Here is a 19942-nt window from a genome sequence, read left to right on the forward strand (position 1 = left end):
TTTCACCTTTCGATGTCTGTCTGGTCTGAAATGTAAATTAATAGCTAGCTAGCTAGTTCATGAGTCAGTACCGGACTGTAGGATAATCAAACGCCACTTTCCCCAAATGACATAGCTACTGTAAATCATTATTTCACAACTCTATTCACCGTGGTCTTTTTATCCAGGATAAAACTGAGGTATCATTCGATGTCTGCGTATTCCATTAAAGTATGTGACCAAACACACACACAACATACACATTTCAGACAGAAGATGTGGTATATTTAAGCAATAAGGCACGAGGGGGTTTGTGGTATATGGCCAATATAACACGGCTACCTGGATACAGCCCTTAGCCATGGTATATTGGTCATATACCACAAACCCCTGAGGTGCCTTAATTGCTATTCTAAACTGGTTACCAATGTAATTAGAACAGTAAAAAATAAATGTTTTGTCATTCCAGTGGTATACGGTCTGTTATAAACTGGGTGGTTCAAGCCCTGAATGCTGATTGGCTGAAAGCCGTGGTATATCAGACTGTATAGCATCAGTATGACAAAACATTTATTTTTACTGCTCTAATTATGTTGGTAACCAGTTTATAATAGCAATAAGGCACCTCAGGGGTTTGTGATATATGGCCAATATACCACGGCTAAGGGCTGTGTCCTAGCACTCCGCGTTGCGTCGTTGCGTCCACCCAGTTTATAATACCTGTTAAAAATATGAGGCAATGTTTATATGACCCCCTTTCAAACAGCCCTCTTATTTACCACTTTCTTGCAGGCCCCTTTTATACATATCCGTGGGTAACTGGCAAATTGGAGGGGGGAAGGGGGTTTACAGATGCATCTGTTGTTCACAGGTACCTTTTTTTTTTTATAGCGTGTGTGGATCAGAAAACCAGTCAGTATCTGGTGTGACCACCATTTGCCTCGTGCATAGAGTTGATCATGCTGTTGATTGTGGCCTGTGGAATGTTGTCCTACTCCTCTTCAATGGCTGTGAGAAGTTGGTGGATATTGACGGGAACTGGAACACGCTGTCGTACACATCGATCCAGAGCATCCTTAAACATGCTCAATGTGTGACATGTCTGGTCAGTATGCAGGCCATGGAAGAACTGGGAAATGTTCAGCTTCCAGGAATTGTGTACAGATCCTTGCGACATGGGGCCATGCATTATCATGTTGAAACATGGCGGCGGATGAATGCCACGACAATGGGCCTCAGGATCTTGTCACGGTATCTTTGTGCATTCAAATTGCCATTGATAAAATGCTATTGTGTTTGTTGTCCATAGCTTATGCCTGCCAATACCATAACCCCACCGCCACCATGGGGCACTCTGTTCACAACATTGACATCAGCAAACCGCTCGCCCACACAACGCCATACACGTGGTCTGCGGTTGGACATACAGCCAAATTCTCTAAAACGAAGATGGCTTATGGTCGAGAAATAAACATGACATTTTCTGGCAACAGCTCTGGTGGACATTCCTGCAGTCACCATGCCAATTGCAAACTCCCTCAACTTGAGACATCTGTGGCATTGTGTTGTGTGACAAAACTGCACGTATTAGAGTGTCCTTTTATTGTCCCCAGCACAAGGTGCACCTATGTAATGATCATGCTGTTTAATCAGCTTCTTGATATGCCACACCTGTCAGGTGGATGGATTATCTTGGCGAAGGAGAAACGCTCACTAACAGGGATGTAAACAAATTTCTGCACAAAATTTGAGAGATATATGCTTTTTGTGCATATGGAAAATGTCTGGGATCTTTTATTTCAGCTCACGAAACATTTGACCAACACTTTACATGTTGCGTTTATATGTTTGTTCATTATATTTGTATTAATAAAATATTTACTATTTATGTTTGAATGCAGTGGCTAAGCGTTCTTTCTTTTCTTTCATGAAGAAGCAATGTTTGTAATTGTTTTTTGTCCGTTTTGTGTAACTGTCAGCAACATATCTAGTCCTGTGAAAGCACTGTTTCACTTTAGAAAGGAGCAAAGATCTAAGAATCCATTTGTGTACTTGTGTCAATGTCTTTTGTACTGTTACCTACTACTATACAAGCAAATCTAAACCTTGAGCCTTTAATAGACTGCTTGTTGTTTTCATATCTGTCTCAGACTATATCCCTGTAAATGGGCCTAGAATCTGTTTCGATTAAATGTTACAATTTGATGGGGAACAGATTGGCAAGAATGCTTGTGCTTCCGTCACAGTCATTGGAACGAATACATATTCATTTCCACGATGAAGATAAAATGTAGATCAGTAGACTATAGGAAAGTATGTATTTTTCTGGATTTCTCTGCAGCTCTTGGGAATGTGACATCTGTGCTGTTGCTCTCCCCAAAAAATTCACTAGGTGTAACTGTAGTATAATGAAGAGTCTATTGCCTATGAGAACTCCTAAAATCAAGATGCAGGGTTTTACAGACAGCTGATATTGAATGGGGGCCTTTCTCCCATAGTCAAGTTATACATGCTTGCTGCTCTGATAGACACTTTGCCTCTTGAAATGAATCACAGTAAATAATATTATACAGTCAGACTGAGATTTTATACAGTCAGACTGAGAGTTCAGTTGTGCCCTATCCTTGGCTTTCTTGTCACAGATACAGTACCAGTCAAAAGTTTGGACACACCTACTCATTCAAGGGTTTTTCTTTATTGTTACTATTTTCTTACATTGTAGAATAATAGTGAAGACATCAAAACTATGAAATAACACATATGGAATCATGTAGTAACCAATAAAGTGTTAAACAAATCAAAATATATTTAAGATTTTAGATTCTTCAAAGTAGCCACCCTTTGCCTTGATGAAGGCTTTGCACACTCTTGGCATTCTCTCAACCAGCTTCATGAGGTAGTCACCTGGAATGCATTTCAATTAACAGGTGTGCCTTGTTAAAAGTTAATTTGTGGAATTTCTTTCCTTCTTAATGCGTTTGAGCCAATCAGTTGTGTGACAAGGTAGGGTTGGTATATAGAAGATAGCCCTATTTGGTAAAATACCAAATCCATATTATGGCAAGAACAGCTCAAATAAGCAAAGAGAAACAACAGTCCATCATTACTTTATGACATGAAGGTCAGTCAGTTTCTTCAAGTGCAGTCTCAAAAACCATCAAGCGCTATGATGAAACTGGCTCTCATGAGGACCGCCACAGGAAAGGATGACCCAGAGTTACCTCTGCTGCAGAGGATAAATTCATTAGATTTAACCAGCCTCAGAAATCGGCAGTTAACTGCACCTCAGATTACAGCACAAATAAATGCTTCACAGAGTTCAAGTTCAACAGCTTCTATCTCAAGGCCATCAGACTCAAGGCCATCAGACTCTTAAACAGCCATCACTAGCACATTAGAGGCTGCTGCCTATAGACATAGACTAGAAATCACTGGCCACTTTAAGAAATGGAACACTAGCCACTTTAATAATGTTTACATATCTTGCATTACTCATCTCATATGTATATATTGTAGTCTATACTATTATACGGTATCTTAGTCACTTTAGCCACACGTCAACTATGACAGACAAATTGAGATTTTTTTTCTCCAAAAAATCACATTGTAGGATTTTTAATGAATTTATTTGCAAATTATGGTGGAAAATAAGTATTTGGTCACCTACAAACAAGCAAGAATTCTGGCTCTCACAGACCTGTAACTTCTTCTTTAAGTGGCTCCTCTGTCCTCCACCTGTATTAATGGCACCTGTTTGAACTTGTTATCAGTATAAAAGACACCTGTCCACAACCTCAAACAGTCACACTCCAAACTCCACTATGGCCAAGACCAAAGAGCTGTCAAAGGACACCAGAAACAAAATTGTAGACCTGCACCAGGCTGGGAAGACTGAATCTGCAATAGGTAAGCAGCTTGGTTTGAAGAAATCAACTGTGGGAGCAATTAGTAGGAAATGGAAGACATACAAGACCACTGATAATCTCCCTCGATCTGGGGCTCCATACAAGATCTCACCCCGTGGGGTCAAAATGATCACAAGAAACACACGGGGGGACCTAGTGAATGACCTGCAGAGAGCTGGGACCAAAGTAACAAAGCCTACCATCAGTAACACACTACGCCGCCAGGGACTCAAATCATGCAGTGCCAGACGTGTCCCCCTGCTTAAGCCAGTACATGTCCAGGCCCGTCTGATGTTTGCTAGAGTGCATTTGGATGATCCAGAAGAGGATTGGGAGAATGTGATATGGTCAGATGACTTTTTGTTAAAAACTCAACTCGTCGTGTTTGGAGGACAAAGAATGCTGAGTTGCATCCAAAGAACACCATACCTACTGTGAAGCATGGGAGTGGAAACATCATGCTTTGGGGCTGTTTTTCTGCAAAGGGACCAGGACGACTGATCCGTGTAAAGGAAAGAATGAATGGGGCCATGTATCGTGAGATTTTGAGTGAAAACCTCCTTCCATCAGCAAGGGCACTGAAGATGAAACGTGGCTGGGTCTTTCAGCATGACAATGATCCCAAACACACCGCCCGGGCAACGAAGGAGTGGCTTCGTAAGAAGCATTTCAAGGTCCTGGAGTGGCCTAGCCAGTCTCCAGATCTCAACCCCATAGAAAATCTTTGGAGGGAGTTGAATGTCCGTGTTGCCCAGCGACAGCCCCAAAACATCACTGCTCTAGAGGAGATCTGCATGGAGGAATGGGCCAAAATACCAGCAACAGTGTGTGAAAACCTTGTGAAGACTTACAGAAAACGTTTGATCTGTGTCATTGCCAACAAAGTGTATATAACAAAGTATTGAGAAACTTTTGTTATTGACCAAATACTTATTTTCCACCATAATTTGCAAATAAATTCATTAAAAATCCTACAATGTGATTTTCCTGATTTTTTTTCCTCATTTTGTCTGTCATAGTTGACGTGTACCTATGATGAAAATTACAGGCCTCTCTCATCTTTTTAAGTGGGAGAACTTGCACAATTGGTGGCTGACTAAATACTTTTTTTCCCCACTGTATCTTGCATTACTCATCTCATATGTATACACTGTATTCTATACTATTCTACTGTATCTTATTCCATGCCGCTCTGACATCGCTCGTCCATATACACTGCTCAAAAAAATAAAGGGAACACTAAAATAACACATCCTAGATCTGAATGAATTAAATAATCTTATTAAATACTTTTTTCTTTACATAGTTGAATGTGCTGACAACAAAATCACACAAAAATTATCAATGGAAATCAAATTTATCAACCCATGGAGGTCTGGATTTGGAGTCACCCTCAAAATTAAAAGTGGAAAACCACACTACAGGCTGATCCAACTTTGATGTAATGTCCTTAAAACAAGTCAAAATGAGGCTCAGTAGTGTGTGTGGCCTCCACGTGCCTGTATGACCTCCCTACAACGCCTGGGCATGCTCCTGATGAGGTGGCGGATGGTCTCCTGAGGGATCTCCTCCCAGACCTGGACTAAAGCATCCGCCAACTCCTGGACAGTCTGTGGTGCAACGTGGCATTGGTGGATGGAGCGAGACATGATGTCCCAGATGTGCTCAATTGGATTCAGGTCTGGGGAACGGGCGGGCCAGTCCATAGCATCAATGCCTTCCTCTTGCAGGAACTGCTGACACACTCCAGCCACATGAGGTCTAGCATTGTCTTGCATTAGGAGGAACCCAGGGCCAACCGCACCAGCATATGGTCTCACAAGGGGTCTGAGGATCTCATCTCGGTACCTAATGGCAGTCAGGCTACCTCTGGCGAGCACATGGAGGGCTGTGCGCCCCCCCAAAGAAATGCCACCCCACACCATGACTGACCCACCGCCAAACCGGTCATGCTGGAGGATGTTGCAGGCAGCAGAACGTTCTCCACGGCGTCTCCAGACTCTGTCACGTCTGTCACATGTGCTCAGTGTGAACCTGCTTTCATCTGTGAAGAGCACAGGGCGCCAGTAGCGAATTTGCCAATCTTGGTGTTCTCTGGCAAATGCCAAAACGTCCTGCACGGTGTTGGGCTGTAAGCACAACCCCCACCTGTGGACGTCGGGCCCTCATACCACCCTCATGGAGTCTGTTTCTGACCGTTTGTGGCCTGCTGCATTTTACAGGGCTCTGGCAGTGCTCCTCCTGCTCCTCCTTGCACAAAGGCAGAGGGAGCAGTCCTGCTGCTGGGTTGTTGCCCTCCTACGGCCTCCTCCACGTCTCCTGATGTACTGGCCTGTCTCCTGGTAGCGCCTCCATGCTCTGGACACTACGCTGACAGACACAGCAAACCTTCGTAGAAGGATTACTTTATCCTATCCCAGGTGTTCCTTAAAGAGGTGGGGTTTCAAATGTCTCCGGAAGGTGGTGAGTGACTCCGCTGTCCTGGCGTCGTGAGGGAGCTTGTTCCACCATTGGGGTGCCAGAGCAGCGAACAGCTTTGACTGGGCTGAGTGGGAACTATGCTTCCGCAGAGGAAGGGGAGCCAGCAGGCCAGAGGTGGATGAACGCAATGCCCTCGCCTGGGTGTAGGGACTGATCAGAGCCTGAAGGTACGGAGGTGCCGTTCCCCTCACTGCTCCATAGGCAAGCACCATGGTCTTGTAACGGATGCGAGCTTCAACTGGAAGCCAGTGGAGTGTGCGGAGGAGGGGGGTGACGTGAGAGAACTTGGGAAGGTTGAACACCAGACGGGCTGCGGCATTCTGGATGAGTTGTAGGGGTTTAATGGCACAGGCAGGGAGCCCAGCCAACAGCGAGTTGCAGTAATCCAGACGGGAGATGACAAGTGCAAGAGCTCTTTGGTCTTGGCCATGGTGGAGAGTTTGGAATCTGATTGATTGATGGCTTCTGTGGACAGGTGTCTTTTATACAGGTAACAAGCTGAGATTAGGAGCACTTCCTTTAAGAGTGTGCTCCTAATCTCAGCTGGTTACCTGTATAAAAGACACCTGGGAGCCAGAAATCTTTCTGATTGAGAGGGGGTCAAATACTTATTTCCTTCTTTATAATGCAAATCAATTTATAAAAATTTTGACATTTTGATTTTTTTGTGGTTATTCTGTCTCTCACTGTTCAAATAAACCTACCATTAAAATTATAGACTGATCATTTCTTTGTCAGTGGGCAAACGTACAAAATCAGCAGGGGATCAAATACTTTTTTCCCTCACTGTAACCTTCATTACAACTATTGCAATTGATGGAGTAGTGAAAACTTGCATCAATTCATACCTATACTGAGATCATTTCTGTTCTACTTCACCCTGTCAGATGACATTTTCCACACCTCTGATCTCCCCTGGGATTAGCACCATGGTGTTATGACCCTGACAGGCCATTTTGTGGTTTCATTTGAAGTAAAATAAAATCATATGTGTTTTTCAGTAAAAAAAGGGTAACAGGCAACACAAACTTTATTAGATAGCTTTTGGAACACTTAACTTCATTTAGATCCCCAGACAATTGGGGAAACAATAGAAGTAATAAATACACACACACAATTCACACATCAATAGCATTACAGGTTTGACACATACTGTAAGTCTTTCACATCTTCAAGCACAGGTAAAAGCACAGCCTTTACTTTGCTTTGATATAGTGCCACTGACTTCATGATGTATCAAAGTGCACTTTGACATTTCCACAAACAAACAAAGTATGAACTCCAAAAAACACTGACAGTAACACACACACACACACACACACACACACACACACACACACACACACACACACACACACACACACACACACACACACACACACACACACACACACACACACACACACATACACACACACACACATACATATATATATATATATATAATTTGAGATGTTTGTTGTTGAGATCTTATAGGCAGTTTCATTTCATGTACTGTTATATACACAGAGAAAGATTCATGTTGCGTGACCTACCAGACACTTTTACAACAGGCCTTTCTCCATGGCCAGAATTATCTGTGCTATGTGTCCAGTATCCAGGTGAGGCATACTGTCCTTACTTGGTCAGAATTTTTTGTTATAAATCCGTTTATGACATTTTCTTTGTTTGAGTATAGTCTGGTTTGGCTGTTTCTCATCGAATTATGAGACTTCACCACACAACAGTCAAAATCAGGTCTTACTGGCCAATGAAATCAATCTGAAAGAGATCCAAGATCTGGAGGATGATGTATCCCAAACCCCATAGACTTTCACAGTCAGGCAGACCCACACAGTTCTCAATAAAGGAACATAGGTCTTATAGGCAATGGGTATTTCCTTTTGTGTGATACACCAACACTGCTGTAGATCCTACTGCTGGATGTTCCGTTTTCTCCTTGGGTGGTAAATAAAGCACCAAGAACAACAAAGGACCTGATAAGAAGTCTCTTTCTGTCTGTCTTTTCTTCTCCCTCAGATCCTGTTGACAGTGTTTATTTTCTCAGAGTTCTGGAAGGAGCTGATGTCCCAGTGGCGGAAGGTGCTGTTCTTGAAGCTGGCTCGGCTCTTGGTGATGCGGTAGATCTTTCTCAGCACGGCCCGGCGCAGCAGGATGTAGACCCAGGGGTCCAGGATCTGGTTCCAGGAGGCCAGCCGGACGCCCATCACCATCAACCTCCTGTATGTGTCCTGGTCACTGCCTATGGAACCGCTGTAGGACCGTGTGACTGACATCAGGCCAAAGATCTGCAAGGAACACAGATACCTAGGTTAGTTTAGCAAAGTATTTTACAGTGGTTATGCAGGATATAGAGATGTTCAGCTGGTGTAGATATGTTTGCATCAATCTGCATACACTGCTAGTAATATAACTACATTACCTGCCACTGTAGTATGCCACATACGAACAAATAAATAAATAAATGGAGCAGTCAAAATGCATCTTCATTACGTGTTCCTATGAATAGCTTTACTGATGTAAGAAATCACAGGCTCTAAAATCTCAATTGTAGCATGATAAATCTTTATTGCAATATTTATAACAATTAGCCACAGCTTATTAAGAGATTTTAAGCACAAACAATGCCTCTTTAATGGTTCTCACATTTCCCCAACAGTAAAAATAAATGCTAAGCGTTTCCTATTTAGTACACACATTAGTAATTATACTTGGGCCCAACTTTTGTGCAGTATTGTGCAAATCAACAGGTCAGCTACTAACATTAATGGGCTTAATGTCTTCCAGGTGAGAAATCCATGAATAGACACTTTTAATGCACATAATGTTCTAAATAAAGAACAATGGATACTTTTGGGGAGGGAGAAGGGGGAGGGGGGGGGTTGCTCAAGGCTACTCTAAGTTTGAACAGACCCAGTGGTGACAAGTAACAGGCCACCATAATTTGAAGCATGGTTTATAGTCTGTCCTCTTTCACTCCTCACAGTTTATGTGTCAAAATGAATAGTTACTTTTATAGTGGACCTGAATAATTGATATGACATATCAACCGTTTATACCAAATTCTTAGTAAAATCATCAAACCATCATCATGTGTTTGTATGAAATTATTTTTGTTGGCTAATATTCCTCTTTCCCAGAATATTGGAAAAGGAGAGAAGCTACGATGCCTGTCAGGGCTAACATTCTCAATGTCAGCCACTCTGACGCACCACTGACTTTCAGAAATCCAATCTGAAATAGCCAGGGCTATTCAAGCCCTTCATAATGGCATGCCCTTAAATCATTTATAATTTATTCCATCTAGTCAATACAATGGCCCACCATGACTATTCATTTATACCCTTGGCGCAGTGCACCCTGTCTTTCCATGTGTTTTAAGTGTTAATGACTGGGAACTGAAAGTGTCTATTTCAGAAGGTATACAAAAAGAGGATGAATTATTACTGGATTCTTAGCAGAGATTTTCTATATTATTTCAGGCCTTTGAGTTTATGGGGCAGAATATCTTGGAGATGTACTGAGAGGATGAATTACTTTTGTTAGCAGATAATTTTTACAATATTATTTTATGCTTTTGAGTTTTAGCCAGCAGCATACCACCCTGCAGACAACTGCTGGCTTTCCTCGGAAGCTAAGCAGGTTGGGTCGGTCCTGGTTGGCCCTGGATGGGAGACCAGATGCTGCTGGAAGCGATGTTGGAGGGCCAGTAAGAGGCACTCTTTCCTCTGGTCAAAAACAAAAAGATCCCAGGGCAGTGATTGGGGACATTGCCCTGTGGAGGGTGCCGTCTTTCGGATGAGACGTTAAACAGGTGTCCTGACTCTCTGTGGTCACTAAAGATCCCATTGCACTTATCGTAAGAGTAAGGTGTTAACCTTGGTGTCCTGGCTACATTTCCAATCTGGCCCTCATACCATTATGGCCACCTAATCATCCCCACCTTCCAATTGGCTCATTCATCCCCCCTCCTCTCTCCTGTAACTTTTCCCCAGGTTGTTGCTGTAAATCAGAATGTGTTCTCAGTCAACTTACCTTGTAAAATAAGGGTTAAATTGAAATAATTAATAAACAATTATAGGTCAGAATATCTTGGATATTTACATTCCTCCGAGCCACAAACAATTATGAACATTACTATTATTTATAAGGATTACATGAAGTGCTGATGTACACCATTCTTATTTGATGATAAATCACCATGCACTTTCACACAGCCTGAGAATGGGATGCATGAACATTCAGAAGAGCATGTCATTCCTATCACAGCTCAGTGGTAGGTGATGACTTGGATCATTTCAGATTATAGAGCTCTAACTCTTCATTTCCATAGTTGAAGTCAAATCCATTTCAGTATCTCAGTGAATGAAGATTAAGGGCTCTATTCAATCTGTATCGCTGAAGCGTTACAGATTGCGCAATAGAAATGTAAATGTAACCCACATGAAAAATTACTACAGTTTACTATAGAATTCTGTAGTATCTGTAGTATCCCTGAATCATGTGTTGTACTTACTATAGAATGTTGTAGTGTACTGTAGAATACTACAGTTAATATTACAGTATTATCCGCAAAAGAACACTGTAGTAAATACCACCGTGATGTCCACAAAAACACTACAGTCCGCAAAAACACGAAACGTTTTTTACTATAGTAAAGACGACAGTATTTAATTTGCATATACCCTACCCATTCCTCTCCCCCATAGCCCAATTTGTGACACCCATAAGTGAGAAACCTACATGCCAAGTATAGACCATATTGTGTTCCCTACAGGTTACATAAAAAAGCAGAAGTGTTAAACTATCTGTTAAGATAGTATTTATACCAGGGTTATCTATTCCTGGAGAGCTACCCTCCTGTAGGTGTTCACTCCAACCCCAGTTGAGGCTAACCTGATTCAGTTTATCAACTAGCTAATTATTAGAATCAGATGTGCTAGATTGGGGTTGGAGCAAAAACCTACAGGACGGCAGCTTTCCAGGAACAGTGTTGGAGAGCCCTGATTGATACCGTAGTGTACTAATCTTTTTTCATATGGGATTTTCCAATTGAGCAGACATATGCAGCGTTTACCATGAATGCAGTCCCCGCTAACATGGGAGCATTGCCTTTCAATTTCCATGATAAGGATTGAAAAGAGACCTTAATTCCCGAATGGAACACAATAAAGATAGTTTTGACCCCTCCACTGATTCATGCAGAATTGTGAGCTTCAGTGAACTGATCTTTCCAACTCACCAGCAGGGGGCTCCAGCAGATGCAAGAGGTGATCATGATGCCCACCAGCTGGGCCACCATCTCAATGTCGTGGGACTTGGCTGAGCGACGGTAGCAGGTCTTACACTTCTTACGCAGTCTGGCAAGCACCAGCGTGACCCCACTGATGGTATTACACACCAGGGCCACAGTCAGAGAGGCCAGGCCCAGTCCAGAGAACAGCATGACAAAGGCCACGTCCGTCTCCTGAGTCTCTCCCAGGACCCTGATGAAGCACCAGGTCCAGGGGTACTGGTAGGTGTAGGCCCCCAGCCTGAAGAAGGGCAGGAGGGCCACACACAGAGCCAGCAGCCAGATGAGAGCCAGCGCCATCTTGGTGCGAGCCGTGGTGACCAGTGAGGCATGGAGCAGGGGCTGTGTGACGCCCAGGCAGCGCTCAGCAGCCATGGCACAGCCTAGGAACAATGGGCACAAGCCGAAGAACACCATGCTACCCCCTAGGAACTGGCAGGGGGCATCGGTGGCAGCGCGAGCTAAGGGCCCAGTCGCAGACCCAGCTGAGTACAGCCTCAACACCAGGGCACCGGGGATGACGTGGCCGGCAAAGTCCGTGGCCACCAGGGAGCTGGCGAAGAGCAGGAAGGTGGCCTTGGAGCGGCGGCGCAGGCGGGCGTAGGCTTTGGCCAGGATGACCAGGGCCACGATGTTGGACAGGATGCCCAGGGTCATGGAGAGGCCGGCTGCCGTGGGGTTACTGGGGGGAGACATGGGCCTCTCTGTGATGTTTGCCCTCCAGGCCATGGCCGGCACCCCCTCCACCCCCCTAGTCTGGTTGGGGAGGAGATGGGGGGCAGCCAGGCCTGAGGAGTTGTAGTGCTGCATGGCCAACATCACTGGCCTCTGGGAGTCATGGGGGTCCTCAGAGTGGGAGGGCACTGCAAATAGGAAAGGTGTTATTATTAATATACTGACCAGTTGACCAGGAAAAACTCCTAACCTCACTAATATATAGTACTCCCATAACCAAACTTGCAAAGTAACCAATAGCCTATTATACGTAGAATAAAGACACATTTTACTGGTGAAACGAAAACTCATTCAGTATTCAGTTATTTCCTAACAACAATACATCAAGTAAAGTTAATTATGCAAGAAATGGCGGTGGAAACGCTTTTATGCGCAAATATTGATATAATAACCATCATATTGAAATTAACTTGGAGTCACGCGATGATAGGAATCGGGAAAGCAAGCAATTTATTAGGCTACAGATGATAAACTTCACAGGGTGGTGAAAGTGGATGTTCCTTCCCAATAAATATCGAGAGTCTTATTCTGGTGACATGATGATCGACGCTTGGCTACCGTTTGACAAATACAAATAATCTCGCTCTTTTGTCCATAATAATCTCATAATGTACAGTGCCTTCGGAAAGTATTCAGACCCCTTGACTTTTCCACATTTTGTTACGTTACAGCCTTATTCTAAAATGGATTAAATAAAACAATTTCCTCAGCAATCTACACACAATACCCCATAATGACAAATTTTAGCAAATTTATTTAAGTATTCAGACCCTTTGTTATGAGACTCGAAATTGAGCACAGGTGCATCCTGTTTCCATTGATCATCCTTGAGATGTTTCTACAACGTGATTGGAGTCCACCTGTGCTAAATTCAATTGATTGGACATGATTTGGAAAGGCACACAGCTGTCTATATAAGGTCCCACAGTTGACAGTGCATGTCAGAGCAAAAACTAAGCCATGAGGTCGAAGGAATTGTCCGTAGTGCTCCGTGACATGATTGTGTCGAGGCACAGATCTGGGGAAGGGTACCAAAACATTTCTGCAGCATTGAAGGTCCCCAAGAACACAGTGGCCTCCATCATTCTTAAATGGAAGAAGTTTGGAACCACCAAGACTCTTCTTAGAGCTGGCCGCCAGGCCAAACTGAGCAATCGGGGGAGAAGGTCCTTGGTCAGGGAGGTGACCAAGAACCCGATGGTCACTCTGACAAAGCTCTAGAGTTCCTCTGTGGCGATGGGAGAACTTTCCAGAAGGACAACCATCTCTGCAGCACTCCACCAATTAGGCCTTTATGGTAGAGTGGCCAGACGGAAGCCACTCATCAGTAAAAGGCACATGACAGCCCGCTTGGAGTTTGCCAAAAGGCACCTAAAGACTCTCAGACCATGAGAAACAAGATTCTCTGGTCTAATGAAACGAAGATTGAACTCTTTGGCCTGAATGCCAAGTGTCACGTCTGGAGGAAACCTGGCACCATCCCTACGGTGAAGCATGGTGGTGGCAGCATCATGCTGTGGGGATGTTTTTCATCGGCAGGGACTGGAAGACTAGTCAGGGTCGAGGGAAAGATGAACAGAGCAAAGTACAGAGAGATCCTTGATGAGAACCTGCTCCAGAGCGTTCAGGACCTCAGACTGGGGCGAGGGTTCACCTTCCAACAGGACAACGACCCTAAGCACACAGCCAAGACAACGCAGGAGTGGCTTCGGGACAAGTCTCTGAATGTCCTTGAGTGGCCCGGCCAGAGCCCGGACTTGAACCCGATCGAACATCTCTGGAGAGACCTGAGAATAGCTGTGCAGCGACACTCCCCATCCAAGCTGACAGAGTTTGAGAGGATCTGCAGAGAAGAATGGGAGAAACTCCCCAAATACAGGTGTGCCAAGCTTGTAGCTTCATACCCAAGAAGACTCGAGGCTGTAATCGCTGCCAACGGTGCTTCAACAAAGTACTGAGTAAAGGGTCTGAATACTTATGTAAATATGATATTTCAGTTTTTTATTTTTAATAAATTAGCCAAAATGTCTACAAAAACCGTTTTTGCTTTGTCATTATGAGGTATTGTGTGTAGATTGATGAGGGAAAACAATTGAATCAATTTTAGAATAAGCTGTAACCTAACAAAATGTGGGAAAATGTAAGGCGAGCTGTTGGCTAGAGCGCACGTGCCAAGACCAGCGTGAACATTCGCTATTTAACTCAACATTTTTTGTGACATAACCATCAGTAGAGTTGAAAATGCGGAAACCCATTTAACTTGTATTTTTTATTCGGTACATGGGAATGTAACCGCCAAAGTTATTTTTTTGTTCACTATTTCATCACGGACAGCCTTTCATCCGCAGAAAGTCAATTTGATGGAAACACATCTCTTGTGGGAAAATGTGCATATGCTGATTTTAGAATATTCGCATGAAAATCGGTTGCCAATTGGATGGAAACCAAATAGCTACCACGCTGGTACCACTGGTTTTGGGACGTGCGCGCTAGCCAAAAGTGTACAGGGAGCAGATTGCGCGCTGTTGGCTAGAGCGCACGTAAAGCCTACGTGATTAGATTATTATGGACAAAACAGCGAGATTATTTTTATTTGTCAAACGGCAGACAAGCATCGATGATTAAGTCACCAGAATAAGACCCTGGATATTTATTGGAAAGGAGCATCAAGCTCATCACCTTGCACTTTCACCACCCTGTGAAGTTCATCATCATTTATTTAATGTGTAGCCTAATAAACTGCATGCTAACTCTCATTAAAACGTTGGATGGAAACCTGGTTAGTGTCCTTGAAATAGGCTATTGTAGACAAAGGCCAAACAGTTTCCACCTCATGGTCCTACTCTGCAACCTGAGAATGCAGGACAAGTCAAGACAGTTCTTGTGAAAGGTGCTCCATCAAGTCTTGACCGTGTCTGACAGTGACACTGCACACATTCTGTGAAATGTGCTATATCATGATAGCAGATCCATAGGCGTAGTCCCTCTGCAGTAGTTGCATGATGACAATTGTGTGGTCAGACTCCGGAAAGCGTGTCGTTTATTAGGCTACACATGCAATAAATGATGATGAACTTCAGTGTGGTGAAAGTGCACGGTGATGCTCTTGATGCTGCTTTCCAATAAATATCGAGGGTCTTATTCTGGTGACGTAATGATGATGCTTGGCTGCCATTTGACAAATAAAAATAATCTTGCTCTTCTCTATAAATAATTGCATCATGTAGGTAGTCTACCCAGACTGTAGGCCTATCTGGGAGCTAGCTAGTGTCCTTTAAATAGCCTATTGTAGACAAATGCCAAACAGTTCCCCCCTCATGGTACTCTGCAACCTGAGAATGCAGGACAAGTCAAGACAGTTCTTGTGAAAGGTGCTCCATCAAGTCTTGACCGTGTCTGACAGTGACACAGCACACATTCTGTGAAAGGTGCTCTATCATGATAGCAAACCCATAGGCGTAGCAGCTACACGATGACAATCAAATCACCTTTTTCCTTCTTCTTCACACCCTTCAATGCAGAACAACAGAACAGAGTCACAATATTTCTTCCAAAATTAGGTATACATAAAATCCTAAACTGTGCCTAGTCTGTGTAGGGTGTGTTTTCTCATGAGTTACTCAGAATCGATCTAGCAATGATTTCGGATCGATTGTAGCAGAGAGACCTTACCATTGTTAATGAGAAACACACACACAAAGGTAATGCCCCTGCCTTGCCAAACATCACATAGGCTACTACAGTTTTATAGGATGCATTTGCAGTCCTCGTTCTTTGGCTTTTCTAATCTAAAACAAAAATGTCTAACAAAGGGTGCGTTCGTAAATTCACTCTGTCTCTCTACTCCGAGTTCAGAGCACTCTCGTCTGAGTGTGCCAGAGCACAGAATAACTGATGAATTTACGAACGTGCAACACCCGTTGAATATGACCGGTGTCAGTAAACGTCGGCGAAAAAAACGTTATTAAATTGTTGCTAGCAGCACAGTTACAGTCACTAACGCTCTAGATAACATGAAAACAGCCTAACCAACTCTGCTAGGGCGAGTAAAATGGTCAGAGTGAGGTGTTCTCTCTTTTTTGTCTGGAAGTAGCAAGCAAGCTAACCAACTTTAGCCAATTAGCTTGGGTGCTTGACTGCTGTTGTGAGGTCAGAACGCTCGGATCAACCCTACTCCTCGGCCAGAGCGTCCAGTGTGCGCTCTGAACGCTCCGAGAGCGAAGCGCTCTGAATTTATGAACAGATAATCTGACATCGCTCTGAATTTATGAACGACCCAGAGCCACTCTGACACACTGGAGGCAATTTACAAACAATTTCTTCTCATGAGAGAATTTCAGGTTTAAAAAATAAATGAAATCATACTAATTCAGCCCAATACATGTGCACTTATTATTGGTAAAACAAAAAACATGCATAGTTATTCTAAAAAGCCTTATTAAGATGAACAATGTATGTAACTACTAATTACATGGAGTGTAACTTTTGACCTGGGAAAAAATATTTCACCCATTTTATTCGAAAAAACCCCCAAACAATTGTTCATTGTAAATATCATGAATGATTTATAAATATAAAATGACTCAATGTGCTATTCAATTAATTTGCCATGTACAAATTAAAAGGGACCTGTGTGCATGATCAAAATTGTTATTTTTAATGTTCATAGCTAGTTCAGCAGCATAGGCTACAATAATATCATTCATGTTGTGAAATAAGTAATAATGATATTACCTGACCAAACAGTGAATCCATAGACACAAATGAAGATTTATTCCTTCGGTTTTCAGATGTTAAATAATTTAACTGTGAACCATGAAATTCTAAAGTTCCTTAAACTCAGGGATTAATCCACGAGAATGTTACTTATTATCAACAATGATTCACCTGAGCTGATAGTGAAGTAATGTATTCCGAGGAGTGCCTCATTCTCTCCTAAAGAAAATAAAACGAGCAACCGCATGAGAAGTCCGTCACCAAGATCAAGACTCAGTCTCCAAAAGCTTGCACAGGCAACCATGTATTATTCAACATTTGTTTCGTTGCTCAGCCCTCTTTATAGACTTGAACCGCGTCGACGCAACCCCTGGGCGTCTTGGAGTCCGCGAGAGGAATGCATGTATCCTTATCACAGCAGTTCAGTGAAAGGGAACGGGGAGTGCTACCCAATAACTTATTGGAAACTAATTAGAAATTCCATTAATGCTGCCATTTTATATGACAACCAACTTTATACATTAACATGTAACTATCACATCCAAAGATCATGTAATGTAGCCTAATGTCAAAGTACAGTATCTTACAGCGTTAAAACAAAACAGGTGGCAGGAGTTTGACCAATGTTTTGTTATAACACCATTATTAAAGGGCAATTCCGCCACCTTTCAACCTTATATTCATTATCTCCAGCACCAAACCAGTGTCTACATATGTGAAAACAGCGGGTTTCTATGATCTGTGGTTAAAAATATAAGAAGAAAAGTCTTTTAAAATGTTTCTCTCTGACATCACAGGGTAGCATTAAAAGTAAAAAACCTTTTTTTTTCTTGCTCCCCACATCACTGCAGATATCATAGTATTTTAAAATCACTGTTATTTTTGTGGTACTTTTTACCTATTTTACCTATACCTACCTGCCCGAATGCATAGTACCAACTGTAAAGTTTGGTGGAGGAGGAATAATGGTGTCGGGCTGTTTTTCATGGTTCGGGCTAGGCCCCTTACCTCCAGTGGAGGGAAATCTTAACGCTACAGCATACAATGGCATTCTAGACTATTCTGTACTTCCAACTTTGTGGCAACAGTTTGGGGAAGGCCCATTCCTGTCTCAGCATGACAATGCCCCCGTGCACAAAATGGTTAGTCGAGATCGATGTGGAAGAACTTGACTGGCCTGCATAGAGCCCTGACCTTAACCCCATCAAACACCTTTGGGATGAATTGGAACACCGACTGTGAGCCAAGCCTAATTTTCCAACATCAGTGCCCAACCTCACTAATGCTCTTGTGGCTGAATGGAAGCAAGTCCCCGCAGCAATCTTCCAACATCTAGTGGAAAGCCTGTTGGACGAGCAGGTGACCACATATTTTTGGTAATGTAGTGTATGTTGGTATTGTGCTGGAGATAATGAAAATAAAGTTAAAAAGTTGTGGAGTTGCCCTTTAAAGGTGTAGTAAAGTTTCCACATGCAAATAGCCATCATGTCTATTTTAAAGGAATTCAATTCCTTGAGAGAAAATATTCAAAGTGGTTGGTCCAAGCACCTTTATTGTATACAAACATTACCTTTCTGGATTCACTAGCATATTGGTTCTGCTCATGGAAACCGAAACCATAGCCTGGATAACTTTTCATGTTCCTGCAAAACATTTGTTGTGGTTATGGGAAGGAAGAGGTATGCAAGGTACAGTATATTTTCAGTAAAATGAAAATAAAAACATTTTACAGATGTCTGTCAGGTGTTATGTTGAGCAACTTTATAGGGTGCCACATAATGTTCAGTGGAAAAATCCCATTCCAAAACATCCACAACTATGAAAAAAGCTTGACCTCCATCTAGCTTTTTGAAATGAGTGCTAATGAAATTCTGTTTAGACGATGTTCTCCCATGTGTCTGTAGGCTATTGGATTTTAGCTGTATAGAGGTTAAAGAGGATCATCAATGCAAACCAGATCTGCCCCTGCCTCTGCAAACATCCCTACGGTGAGTGCCTGTAGTTACAGCTGTGCTGTGCATGTAACCTATGTGAGATTGCCAGAGAGTCAATTCAGCCTTTGGCCTTGTAAACATTGGGGTAATACAGATTTTCCGGGACAGAGATTAAGCCTGGTCTTGGATTAAAAAGCATCTCCAATAAAGATTCTACATTTCAATGTATCACACTTCCTTTTTAAGATGTTACTGTGTATAAGCAAGAAAGTACAATATATTTTCATAATGATCCACGGGCTGACAGTGAACCTATAAGGCCCTCAGACATAGTCCTATACACAGTACTATGTGTGCTCTTTTTGAGTAGCAGGGGAACGCCTCAGATACCCCATGTCCCCATCATCAACAATTAAGCATTTTTTTCTACCATATTCCGCAGAAAAACAAGGGTTGGTTTTGATATGCCATCCTATGTCAAAACAGCAGAGGCCTATGGTATATAAGATATATTCATCTACAGTATAGTCTTTCAGCTACTACGAAATCAGACAGAGAAAACATTCTCCTTGACTGACAGCCTAATGAAGCAAGCAATGGAATCCACAGGTTGTGTGAGTCCGCCAGCCAGCCAGCACACTACACAGACCAATATCAGAGACAGGTGAAGCTATTTGCTTGGTTTAATCAGGCCCAGAAACTGACAGGTTAAGCCAGTATGGAACCTGGAAGGCAGCTAAGATCAACACCTTATAGGCAGGGTATTAACTCTGTGGTCATGGAGGAAAGAGTAGTGAAAAGAGAGGGAGCAGAAAGGAGAGGAGGCCTTTTCACCCTGCAAAAGTGCTCTACTCCAAGTACAAGGTGTGCTTATTAGGCGTTTAATGTTATATTTACAC

The 19942-nt window shown here is 42.8% G+C and overlaps 1 protein-coding gene across 1 annotated transcript; it reads right to left on the minus strand.

The window, feature by feature from the left end:
• Positions 1-8380: 8380 nt before the first annotated feature.
• LOC311100688 (prostaglandin E2 receptor EP1 subtype-like) lies at positions 8381-17413 on the minus strand (the record flags this gene model as incomplete). The annotated part of the gene is made up of 3 exons (XM_084141641.1): positions 8381-8653; positions 11608-12521; positions 17281-17413. 3 exons carry the CDS (start codon positions 17411-17413, stop codon positions 8381-8383), a joined length of 1320 nt encoding a protein of 439 aa, XP_083997767.1.
• Positions 17414-19942: the final 2529 nt, after the last annotated feature.

The sequence above is a fragment of the Coregonus lavaretus genome (assembly GCF_964263955.1).
Source record: "Coregonus lavaretus genome assembly, chromosome: 2".
In the NCBI taxonomy this organism is placed as follows: domain Eukaryota; kingdom Metazoa; phylum Chordata; class Actinopteri; order Salmoniformes; family Salmonidae; genus Coregonus; species Coregonus lavaretus.